The sequence below is a fragment of the Pleurodeles waltl genome, chromosome 5, assembly GCF_031143425.1.
Source record: "Pleurodeles waltl isolate 20211129_DDA chromosome 5, aPleWal1.hap1.20221129, whole genome shotgun sequence".
In the NCBI taxonomy this organism is placed as follows: Eukaryota; Metazoa; Chordata; class Amphibia; order Caudata; family Salamandridae; genus Pleurodeles; species Pleurodeles waltl.
In genome coordinates, this window is record NC_090444.1 from 721,069,396 (window position 1) to 721,083,189 (window position 13,794).

Genomic DNA, 13,794 nt, shown 5'->3' on the forward strand with positions numbered 1-13,794 from the left:
GAAGTGACCGGGGAGGACGCTATACCCCTCAAGTTTTAGAAAACATTAAAAGATATTATAATACCCTAACTTTTTCAAGCACTGCAATATATTGATGAGGTTGGTAGGATTCCAGACACATGAAATAGGACTAAGATTGTGATCTTTGTCAAGAAGGGCAAGCCCCCTGGGGAAATGTGTTCTTATAGACCAACTTCACTTATTAATGTGGATGGCAAAATCAATGCAAAGATGTTAATTACCCGGCTGGCCCCAGTCTTGCACTGCTTAGTCTCCAAACAATAACATGGCTTTATCCCAGGTTGAGATACCATGGCCAATACTAACAGAGCAATAGCTGCTTTTGAAATCGCAGAGAAAACGGGATCTAAGCTTGCAATAATACTGCTGGATGCCGATAAGGCCTTTGATGGGGTGACCTGGGACTATCTATGGTTAACCATAGGGGCATTTGGGATTGCTGACCGATTTTGTACCTATTTATTCTTCTAATCCATTGTCAGATGTAGAGGGGGTATCTGAGGAGACTGGGAAGCTTGGTCTGATCTCTGGGTATGAACAACATTTTGCTAGAGCTCAAGTTTTACTTAATCATGAGCCGCACACCATAATAATTGGGGCAGTGCCTACAGCTTATTCTTTATGCATTCAATTAATTGATCAGGTTAATCAGATCTGTAGGTTAAATTATGTCTCGCTGCTTCAGTCTGTTTTAGCAAAACTGCGGTCCTGGCATAAACTCCTGATCAGTATCATTGGTAGGTGTAACATAATTAAAATTAATGTCCCTCCTAAATTTCTATATTTGTTCCGGGCAATTCCCTTGAGAGACCTGAACTCTCTTTTAAAAAAATGAGAAGGAACTATCAGCAGTTTAATTTGGGGCTACAAGCAGATGAAACATACTCTTCATTTTCTAGAACAGCCTTACAGGCAAGGGGGGGTTGTCGCTTCCTGACTTTAAACTCTACTTTTGGGCAGCTTTTGCTGGTCAGCTGTGTAGGGTGTTAACTCTAGCTGACCCTTGCGATCTTGTGTATGACTGTTACCTGGCTCTAAGCCCCTATAATTGGCTTTTTCTTTATAGAACCATAGACCCTAGCTACCACAAAAAAGTAAGATTTAAGTTTTTTAGAGACATGGTAGTTATATGGCGAGAGATGTCTGCTAAGTACTTGATTAAACTAAATCATAGGCAAACCCCACTTTGAAATACCTCAGTATTCCCTGGAGTGTTTCAGAACCATGTGTGTAGGGTGTGGGCAGGTTTAGGACTCAAGATGGTTGGACAGCTCTTCGACGTAAGTGGTTTTTGCTCCATTGTGGATGTGCAGGTTGCTTTCAATCTGTTCCCTCATCATTTTTTAAAATATTTACAGCTGAGGGATTACTTTTTGTTTCGATCCAGGGATAGCATTGATCTTGTGGGAACTGATATTCTGCTTAATATTGTGAAAACTAGCAAGAAGCTGCAGATCAGAATGATTTATCAAGAGTGATGATAGCATATGGTTGGCTGTTAAATTAAATGAAGTACTCAAAGTAGATGTGTCTTCTGCAGAAATGTATAGTGCTTTAGAGACAACTGATAGCACTGCTCACTCTGTAAATTTAAAAATACATCAGTTTAAAACTATATGTATGCTTTACTATACGCCTTACAAATGTGTTTGATGGGGGCGAGCACTAATGTAGCTAGAGCTAGGTGTCATAAGTGTGGATGTTATTTTACAGATTTCCTTTACATGCTCTCTGCCTGACCTGCTCTCCAGGAGTTTTGGTCAGGGGTGACCTAATTGAAGAATGTTGGTTTGGGTTATACCAATCCCCTCACCCCTACCACCAGAATGCTGGGATACAAAATGGTGCAGGATACTGGAATTCGGAGACTGTTGGCCATTCTCATAATTTCAGCTCAACTGTGTATAGCACGGACATGGGTTTCAGCTGTCTCCGCGCAAGTTAATACCTGGTAGGAAACAATTTGGCACGTCTACGGTTGGGAATTGGTATTAGCTTAAAATAGGGGAATTTGCTCTCAAGGAGTTTGACAAAACTTGGGGGACCTTTAACTGGGAAATTTAGAACTTCCACTTCCCCATTGCTCTATTGTTTTCATGTTATCTCGGAAGGAATGATACTAGCATACTGTTGTGCTTTTTCCCTTTTCTTCTTTTGGTATTTATGCTTTTCTTGCTCTGTCTTTACTTACTTTTGACTTGAACCGTGGGGGTTCTTCCCCCTAATCTGCTTGCTGTGTTTGGTTTGTTTAATTTTAACCTAATAAAAAAACTATAAAAAAAGAGTTGAATGCAAACAGAGAAAATGAGCTTTCCATAGCATGAACCGTTAATGAATTAAGAAATACATGGTACTCTGTAACTCAACAGAGAAATACAGGGGATCGACCCATGACTGAAACTGAGGGATTAAAGCAAGAGCTTAGACCACAGTTAAAGGAGTAAGACTAATAATATTTTAATTGGCGGAAGATGGTTTCCATGAGGGTACATTTTTCCTGAGCCTGCTCCCAGGAATAATATTGTTGGCTAAAGCATGCCCAGCCAGTAGTTTTGAGAGTACAATGAACAAGTTCCATGCCCAACCGCTGTTTCTAAATCTGCTTCCAGTGTGTGCCCTATAAAAGGGGAAGCCCTGGGCAGGTAATTGGTGAGCTGAGTTGTCTCATTTTCATTTTCTATTGCACCTACTTGGGTGCTTTTGTCTGTTCTTGGAAGGGTGCCTCTGCATAAAGATGGTTGGCTTGTGGCTTTCAGACTTGTAAATGTCCCATTTTAGATTGAGACTGCCAAGGTGAGTGTTCTGGTGGCCATAATCTCCAAGATCATTAATGCAGAGACTTTGTAGGTCCAAGGCTGTTTTCTGCCACATTTCAGACAGTCTTCCTTTTCTCCTTATGCAGTATATGCTCAAGTAAGTGTTAACTAAACACAGTGTTTAATTTGTACAAAATTAAGTGCCAGGACCCAAGTTATTGCACAGGAGGCCACTGCAGCTTTACCAGCACTGGCACCCTGGCAGTGCTGCCAAAGGCTGTGTCTTTTGAAGTTTTAAACAATCTGTTGATGTGCTCTTTTGAAAAACAGACAGACAGCACCACTGTGTGGTTCACTGTCAGTAATATGTTACGTTGGTTGACAAATAAGTGCTGGTGCCAACCATTGGCAAATGCCTGCATGAATTAAGCACTGACTAAACATCAGGAAAGTAATATGTGTTTTTCTGTGCTATGAAAAGATCCTAGTCAAGATCCTTTAGCCAGCTCATTTATCTGAAACTTGGATCTCAACCTAGATTGCCAACTTAATTTTCCCGAATTATCTATATGTAAATGTATCTCTATTTTTCTGCATGCTGTTATACAATTGCGGTAACCAGAATATAGCAAAGTGACAAATTAGATTTAAATATAATATGCTTGGAGATGTACATAAATATTTGCTACTCACAATTTAATTTTTCAGAATTATCTATATGTGAATGTATCTTTATTTTTATGCATGCTGTTATACAATTGCAGTAACCAGCATATAGCACAACGACAAATTAGATATAAATATAATATGCTTGGAGATGTACATAAATATTTGCTACTCACAATTTCAAAGAGTGCCTGAATGGTCTCCAGATCAACCACAGAGTTGTCCAAGTTCAAAATGGCTGTGCAAGAAATAAATCATAACCAATATAAGAAATGTACATTATTTGTGAAGCTAAATTTAGCTAGTGCACACACAAAACCATATTGCTAACAGCCTCAAAGCAACCAGCACAAGTATGACTATATCTTACATAAATTCAGACATCTTACAAGTGAGGATTCAAATGGTTGTGTTTCAATGATGCTATGTGGAATGCAGTGCACAGGAAAGCAGGTGGAATAAGATGTAAATTATGGCATTGAACCGTTGACTCAAAACAAACAAATTCCATTGAATATGACCAAGACAATAAATCATGAGAGCATCACATGGGCATTTATTGGGGCATTTGACCATTCTAAGTTACTGCATTTTAAAGGTTATTTGAAGTGTTTTCTAAGTCTCACAGTGCTATGGGTTCTCCCAAACCTGGATGTCCTGTGATAGCACAGTCTAGTATAAATCATATGTTGATTATATATTATACTTATTCTGGAGCTATGTTTAGGATTCCAAGAGATAGGAATTCCTCAGATTTTTGCTTGGTAATAATTTTGTCACTGTTCACCGTTTGAATGTCCACAAAACTTTGCAGACCTATTCTTTTTACAGTAGCTGACAATGTTTGTCCACCAATGCATTTTCCATAGACTTTTTAGACAGACAAAATGGCTGCACTGATTAACAAGACATGTGTCAGGAATATTGATTATGCTGTGGAAATGATCTTGTTTGTTATTTGATCTGAATGTATTCAGTTGTTGTTAAGTAATAAGGGACACACACTTAGTGGTATACCATGGCACCATTGTGGTCCAAATGAGGCATTGCAATGGTTAAATTGCTAATAAAAATAATAAGCAGGATGAAAGATATCCTAGCCCAGTGCCTCTTAATATTTGAAAATGAAGTTTTAGCTTCTAGAGGTAATAAACTTATTGGATGCTACATTTTGTTTAAGGAATTAAGATTATGACAAAGTAATCCAGGGGCATATTTACACGTCCCTTTGCTTTGCTCTTGCACCACACAATGTGGTACAAGAGCGATCCAACTGAAGAATGAGATTTATGAAGCCACGCAAGTCCACCTTGTGTGGCTTCATAAATCTCGAGTAATGCAATGTAATGCAAATCTCTGTATTACATTACTCTGCACCACGGAGGCATTCCATTGGTGCTGAGTGGGTGATCCCATGCAACATCCATGGATTTTGAAGCATTCCCAGATTTACCAGATGTGATAGGCCTGGGAATGTGCCAAAAACCTATGCCTCCATAGGTGAGGCATAACAAGGAGAACCACCTTCATTTCTCCTTGTTGTTTCCTCTTTCCGTGTCTACTGCATTCTGCAGCATACAGAGAAAGAGGAAAGCCTCCAGGAATTATTTGTGTGCAGGAAGGTGCTCCCCCTCCCGCACACAACAATTCTACATTCAACTGAGGAATCCTTGAACCATGGTACAAGGATGCTTGCATTAGCTCTAAGTAGCCAACTGTGCGAAAGTGCCATGGAAAGGGTATGAATGTGCCATAAAGGGATAAATATGACACATTCCTGCACTTTCCCTGTGACATAGCACAGAAAGGTGACTTGTTGAACTGTGCACCTTGGCCATAAATATGGCCCTTAGTATTGTGAGATTATAACCTGTCATTCATGAAACCCACTTGTTCTGAGCGAATAATGTTATTTAGCATTTGAGAAAGCCTTGTTGCAAGAAGTTTTACATACATTTTGCAATCTTGATTACTGAGAGAAATGGGACAATAATTAGGTACTAATACATGGCCTTTACGTGTTTGCTCTGAATGTATTCAGTTGTTGTTAAGTAATAAGGGACACACACTTAGTGGTATACCATGGCACCATTGTGGTATACCAAGGTACATAGCGGTGGCAAACCACAATATTATTGCTTAATCAAAGCCCTTGCATAAAGAAAAGTCACTCTTGTTTAGAATACACTTTGTATTTCTTCAATGTTTTACAGGAAATATAGCTTAATACTCTTTTTGTAATGCACAGGAATAAATGAAGCAATTTTCAAAAGTCAATAGAGTTAGAGAAAAGTATTTTTATTGATTTATACATTTTTTTTACTAAAGATGACAAAGTACTGCAGTAATTTTGTGAAATTATCTAGTAGGTACTGCCACTCCACTTTATGACACGTCATTCTAAGACATGCTACTCTATGAAACGCCACACCACTCTATGACTTGCCACACTACTCTAGGACACTACTCTGCTCTACTGCACTCCATGTCAACCCACTCTATGACATATCACTCTACTCAATGACTCACCACTCCATTCTACAACATGCTAATCCACTTTATGACATGCCACGCCACGCCACTTCACACCTTTCCACTCTCAGAGCTCGACAACACACCAATGTATGACATGCCACTCCACTCTATGACGTGCTACTCCACTCTACACCACTCCACTCTGCAACATTGTACTCCACTCTATGCCACTAAATTTTTTGCCATTTTATGCCTCTCTACTACACTCTGACATGCCACATCACTCCACTCTATGACACGCTACTCCACTCTATGACAAGCCACTTCACTTTATGACACGCCACTCCAATCTACAGCACTCCCTGCCACTCCACTCTACCACACCCCTCTCTACTCCACGACATGCCACCTCACAACATGCCAGTCCAGTCTATGCTCTTCCACTTTAAGATACTCCGACACGCCACTCTATGACACGCCATTCCACTCTGCAATGCGCTACTCCACTCTATGCCACTCCATTACACAAAAATCTACACCACTTAATGCCTGTCCATTCTACATCACTCTACTCCACACTACACCATTCCTTTCTACGACACTCTACAGCACACCACTCCACTCCACTCCACTCCACTCCACTCTGATATCCCACACCACTCTGACATGCCACTCCACACCACTCCACTCTGACATGCTACTCTACTCTGACGTAGCACTCCACTCCACTATATGACTCGCCACTCCTCTCTATGACATGCCACTCCACTCTACACACTTTCACTCTAAGAACTCAACAACATACTAGTGTCTGATATGCCACTACATTCTCTGACAAACTACTCCACTCTACACAACACTCTTCTCCACTCTATGCCTCTTCTCTCAATACCACTTTACTTTTTTCTACGACACACCACTTCACTCTGACACTCCACTGTATGACACACCACTCCACTCTATCCTATGATGCACCACTCCACTCTATGCCACTCCACTCTACACTCTACTCCACACTGTGCCCCTCTACTCTATGCAGCTTTACTCAACTCTATGATACACCACTTCACTCCATTCTATGACACTCGTCACTGACACACTACTCCTCTGTGACATGCCACTCCATTCTATGCAACTCCACTCTATACCCCTCCACTCAAAGACACTCTAAGACGCATCACTCAATGACATGCCTCTCCACTCTACGATGCGCTACTTCTTTCTATTCCACTCCACTTTACAAACCTCTACTCCACTCTATGCCATTCATTCTGCACCACCCTACTCCACTCTACAACATTCTACTTTACAACACTATTCAACAAGCCACAACACTCCACTCTGTGATGTGCCACTCCACTCCATGACACTCCACACCAATCCACTATACAACATGCCACTCTACTCTACACCTTTCCACTCTAAGAACTCAATAAAATGCCAGGGTATGACATGCCACTCCACTCTACAACACACTACTCCACTCAATGCCTCTCCACTCTATGCCACACTACTCTGCTCTATGACATGCTACTCCACTATATGTCATGTCACTCCACTCCAGTGTATGACATGCCACTCCACTCTACAACACACTACTCCACTCTATGCCTCTTTACTCTGTGCCACACTACTCTGCTCTATGACATGCTACTCCACTATATGGCATGCCACTTTACAGTGCAACACACTACTCCACTGCTCCACTATGCGCTACGATGCACCACTCTATGCCATTCTGCAATCTACTCCACACTATGCCCTTCCACTCTACACCACTTTACTTAACTCTATGATACACAACTTCACTCTACTCTACAGCACTCCTCTCTATAACACAATACTCCTCTATGACATGCCACTTCATTCTATGCCACTCCACTCTACGCTCCTCCAGTCTAAGACACTCTCGGACACACCAATTTAGGACACCCACTTCACTCTATTCTAGGATGCACGACTCCACTCTAAGTCACTCCACTCTACCAGACTCTACTCCATTTCTATGAGCCTTCACTCTACTCCACTCTGAGACAGCACTCTACTCTAAGACACACCACTTCATTCTATTGCACACTACTCCAACCTACGACTCAACACTCCACTCTAGGACATTCCACTCCACTGTACAACACTTCATTCCACTCCACTCTACAGCACCCCACTCCACTCAATGGCACCTCACTCAACTGCATGCCACTCCGCTCTACGCCCTTCCACTCTAAGACACTCTACATCATGCAACTCTATGACATGCCACTCCAACCTGCAATGTGGTATTCCACTCTACACCACTCCATTCTACAAAACTCTAAAGCACTCTCTGCCACTCCACTCAATGTCACTCTACTCCATCCTATGCCACTCTACTCTACGATACACCTCTGTACTCTATGACAAGCCACTCCACTCTGACATTCAACTCTAGTTTACTGTACAACACTCAACTTTATGACACGCCAATCCACTCTGACATGCCACTCCACTCTTCACCCTTGCATTCTCTGAACTTGGCAACACACCAGTGTATGACATGCCACTCCACTCTATGACATTCTACTCTACTCTATGCCACTCTATTCTATGGCGCTCTATGACATTCTATGCCCTCCCACTTTATGCCACTCTACTCTGGTCTATGACTCAACAACAAACCACTCCACTGTATGATGTGCCACTCAATTCTGTCACTCCACTCTATACTATTACATTCTACTCAGTGGTGTAGAGTGTTGTGGCATACTATGCATACTATGCCAAAACACTATACACCATGACACTCTACGCTACAACACTCAGGTCCTCATTTTAACCTTGGTGGTAAAATCTGCCTACCGCTGCGTGGACGGCTGCCAAAAGACCGTCGCTGCGGCTACCAGCCGTCCGCCATATTGTGATCACAGCCGGATTTCTGCCACAAGAATGGCAGAAATCCGGCTGTGGCCATGCCGGCGGATGGCGGTAACGTGGCGCTGCTGCCACCAGCAGCTCCACGCCAGTAGACCGCCGCCAGCCGTATTATTACCAAAAATACGGCCTGGCAGTGTTCTGCTGGCGGGCGCTGCTGGCAGTAGCAGCACCCTGTCCTGTTCCCTGCCGGAGGGCCCCCTGAATCCAGGTATGTTGGGTCTCCGACAGGGGAGGGGGATGGGAACTGTTGTGTTTGTGTGTGGGGGTCGGTGAATGTTTGTGTGTGTGTGTGGATGCGGGTGTGTGTTGCATGCTGAATGAGTGTGTGCATGTATGGAGGTGTGAGTACATGGATGTTGTGTTATGTGAATGCATGTCTGCATGTATGTTTGAAAGTGTGTGCGGATGTGTATGTGAATGGATGTATGCATGAGTGTAAGCATGTGGGAATGGGTGTGTGTATGCGTGTGTGCATGTGAAGGGGTCCTGAACGTTGGGGGGGAGAGGGGTCTGGAGTGGTAGGGCAGGGGCATGGGGGGCTACTGGAAAGGAAGGAGAGGAGACCCCTATCAGTGACAGGGAAGGAATTTCCTGTCACTGATATGGCATACTGCCATGGTTTTCGTGGCAGAAAACCATGGCAGTAGGTGAGGTCATAATCCCGCAGGTGGAACAATGGCGGCCGCCGGGCTGGAAATGGATATTTCCAGCCTGGCGGCTGTTACCACCATGGCGGTTAAAGTGGTACATTGGCGGCTTGGCTTCAGCCAATCCGCCAATTTCATAATATGGCTGTAAGTACCGCCAGCCTGTTGATGGTACTTACCGCCACATTAACGCCGACTGCCGGGGTCGTAATGACCCCCTCAGTGTCATGACACTCTTTGGCACAAAACTCTACGACAATCAACTCCACTCTGCGACATGCCATTTCATGCTATGACATGCCACTCCACTACAACATGCCACTCCACTCTAAGACAGTCCACGTCATTCTATGACACTCCGTGCTGCTCCACTCTATGACAGGCCACTCTATGACATGCCACTCCACTCTATACCACTCCACTCTACTATATGACACATCACTCCATTCCATGCCAGTCCACTGTACGCCACAGCACTCTACGTAATGACAGTCTATGTCACGACATTCTACACTATTCAACTCTATACCACTCCTCTATACTCCAGTCTAAGACACTGTACTTCACTTTATGACTTTCTAGTTCCCTTCACACTACCACACTCTACTTCACTCTAGGCCACTCAACTCTACAGCACTCTGCTCCACTCTATGCCACTCAACAACACTCTACTATACTCTATGACAGTCCAACTATACGCCACTCCATGCAACCTTACTCCTCTTTTCTCCATAACACACTACTCCACTCTACTCCATTCTACTCTACTACTCCACTCTATGCCACTATATGCCACTTCACTCTATGACACTCTATTCCACTCTACCCTACTCTAATCTATGACAGCATACTCCACTCTACAACACTATAAACTATATAGGGCTACCACAGTACTTTTGAGGACATGCAAGTGAAAGCAAAATGATCACACAGTCGACGCTAACATTCATAATGAACTTTGACCTATCTCAAAACTACAGCAGTACCCACAAAAAATACTTAATACCATAATAAAAAAAATTATATGGTTACAAACAACTTAAAAGAAAATACAAATTCAATGAAGAAATCAAAAGTTTAAGATTAGTTAGTTAGGAAACCTTAATTTATTATTCCTACATAAAAACAACTTAAACTAGCAATCTTTAGAAATGGAAAAATTATAGTTATCATTTACATTTATAATTTGCACTTCACATACAAATTACTATAACTCAGGAACCAGGGTACACAGATCTCTCAACCTGCTAGGCACATTACATTAACTTTAACTCAGCCCTATCCAATGGATCGTGTTCTCAATAATGATGTAACTTAAAATGTCACGAGTCTTGTTATAAATGCTATAATTTAACGTGCTTTAGTGATGTAATATAAAAGGGTACAAGCACTGCATGGAGAAGCTGCAGGTTATAGTTACAGTAGTGTGCTTAGTGAATTAAGAATACTATACATGGAGGTGCGTATGTAATAGTAAGTTGGGGGCAGGCACAAATTATAACTTTGTGTTATAACTATAACTTTTGAATGTCTGAGGTTTGTATAGCTTAAGTTGGTTTTCTGTTGAAATTATGAATAAAGTAATGTTTCATATTTTGTATATATTTTTTAGAAAACAAAGGTCAAAGTAATGTGACAGTTAGGTGAAATGTTTGGTAATGATGTAACATTTTAAGCTCTAAAAAACACAGAAATTCACCAGTTATAGTTATCTCAATTTACTATAATTCATGCCCTAAGATACCTATTACCCGTGCCCAACCAGGCACAGTTTTCTCATCAGTAATTTCATTCCAAATGTTGCAGTGATCTCAACAAGGATTTTATAGAAGATATCTTGAGTGATATTACATATGGGGTAATTAGCAGTGCATAGCAAGCGTTTGAGTTATAGTTACGTTAGGGCACAAGAGCCGAAGGCCGTGCATGCGGAGGGTTGGCTGAGGGGCCTGCCCTCTGACTAGGCCCTGTAGCCAACTTCGCTGCATGCTATCAACCACACAGTTCACACGGAATTCAGTGGAAATTGGCCAGGCTGTGTTGCCAACCACCCCAGAGGTAGCCAACCCAATGCTGTGCATGGCCCTCAGTTGTGCATGGCGGGGTTGGCCACAGGCACTTGCCTGCGCCAGGCCCTGCAACAAACCCCCTACTAGTAGCCTACCCCATGCAGCGGTTGCACTGTAAGATTATTATTTAAAATAGGATTCCAGAATGCCCCTAATTTTTATTGGTTCACAGGATTAGTGGATATCGGCTATTATACATTGTTGAAGCAAGGGGGCCAAGAATCTGTGTATACTTAAGAAATGTTCATCATCAGAAGTTTGAAGTTGTGGACTATAGCAACTGCTAGGCATTAAGAATTGCATTACATAAAATAACATACCCTGTGGCATTCAGAAGGAGGAATATAAAACTTGGTTTGTTAATCAACAAAAGTTGACAAATTATTACTTTGACAAATATCTGAGATGTAAAATATACAAGCCTTAATCTCTATTAGTCAGTTTAATCATGGGATTATACAATAAGGACACTTTCTTAAAAGATGTTATTCTGTTACAAAGTACTGCATCAATGTCAGATTAGGCCGTTTAGAGTGCATTTAGGATGGAAGAAAAAAAAAAAAAATTCCACTGTGAGAATTGCACGTAACAGAAATAGTGCAAAAACATTTTTCATTTTTTTTTATTAAAAGCCATTTGGTGTCAAATAAATTTCCAGGTTTGAAAAACGATTGTGCAATTTACAGAGAGAAATAATATTTCTTGAAGTCAGGAATACTGAATCCTCCTTCTAATTTAGAAATTTGTAATACTCTAAATTTAATAAGGGACTTGTTTTATTCCGAATATATTTAGTAAAAATCGTATTTATGTTTTTTTTAAAAACCTACTTGGAAAGTTGCAATTTTTTCACAAATATTTGCTATTTAAATGGCCTCAATTTTTTCTCTTAATGACAAATTCAACGAAGACTATTGTCTAATTTCTCTGTGATTTTAGATGTCCATTTATTTCAATATATGGTAACAGTTTGTTTAATTGTATTAAAGAAATAAATGCCAAGGTACTTAAGATCAGATAAATTCCAGGGAATATCAGTACCATGAAGCAAGTCCCTGTACAGAATACATTTAATGGAAAAATTCAGTTTTATCAATATTCAACGTATTTCGTGATACTCATGCAAAACTATTAATAATATGTAGTATAAAAGGTATAGTGTACAAAGGGTTTCTAATAAACAGCAAAACATCATCTGCTTTAGGAACCATTTTGCTGGTGATACCTTTGTTATCTATGGAGTTCCAAATGAGGCATAGCAATGGTTAAATTGGTGATAAAAATAATAAGCAGGATGAAAGATATCCTTGCCCAGTGCCTCTTAATATTTGAAAATGATGTTTTAGCTTCTAGAGGTAATAAATTTATTGGATACTACATTTTGTTTAAGGAATTAAGATTATGACAAAGTAATCCAGGGGCATATTTACACGTTCCTTCGCTTCGCTTTGCTCTTGCACCACACAATGTGGTACAAGAGCGATCCAACTGAAGAATGAGATTTATGAAGCCACGCAAATCCACCTTGTGTGGCTTGAGTGGCTTCATAAATCTCAAGTAATGCAACGTAATGCAAATCTGTATTACATTACTCTGCACCACGGAGGCATTCCATGGGTGCTGAGTGGGTGATTCCATGCAACATCCATGGATTTTGAAGCATTCCCTGATTTACCAGATGTGATAGGCCTGGGAATGTGCCAAAAACCTATGCCTCCTTGTTGTTTCCTCTTTCCATGTCTTCTGCATTCTGCAGCATACAGAGAAAGAGGAAAAAGCCTCCAGGAATTATTTGTGTGCAGGAAGGTGCTCCCCCTCCCATACACAACAATTCTACATTAAACTGAGGAATCCTTGAACCATGGTACAAGGGTGCTTGCATTAGCTCTAGGTAGCCAACTGTGCGACAGTGCCAGGGAAAGGGTATGAATGTGCCATATTGGGATAAATATGACACATTCCTGCACTTTCCCTGTGACATAGCACAGAAAGGTGACTTGTTGAACTATGCACCTTGGCCATAAATATGACCTTTAGTATTGTGAGATTATAACCTGTCATTCATGAAACCCACTTGTTCTGCGCGAATAAGGTTATTTAGCATTTGAGAAAGCCTTGTTGCAAGAAGTTTTACATACATTTTGCAATCTTGATTACTGAGAGAAATGGGACAATAATGGGACATATATTTAGGTACTAATACATGGCCTTTACTTGGTTCAGGGAGAATGACAAGTGTCGCTTCTTTAA

The 13,794-nt window shown here is 41.2% G+C and overlaps 1 protein-coding gene across 2 annotated transcripts in view; it reads right to left on the bottom strand.

Moving 5' to 3' along the window:
* FMN2 (formin 2) overlaps positions 1-13,794 on the bottom strand; it is a 621,781-nt gene that overhangs the window by 307,775 nt on the left and 300,212 nt on the right. For both annotated transcript variants that reach the window (XM_069234681.1, XM_069234682.1), the window contains exon 8: positions 3,620-3,681. In XM_069234681.1, coding sequence (XP_069090782.1) covers positions 3,620-3,681 — 62 coding nt within the window. The remainder of the gene's footprint in view (positions 1-3,619; positions 3,682-13,794) is intronic.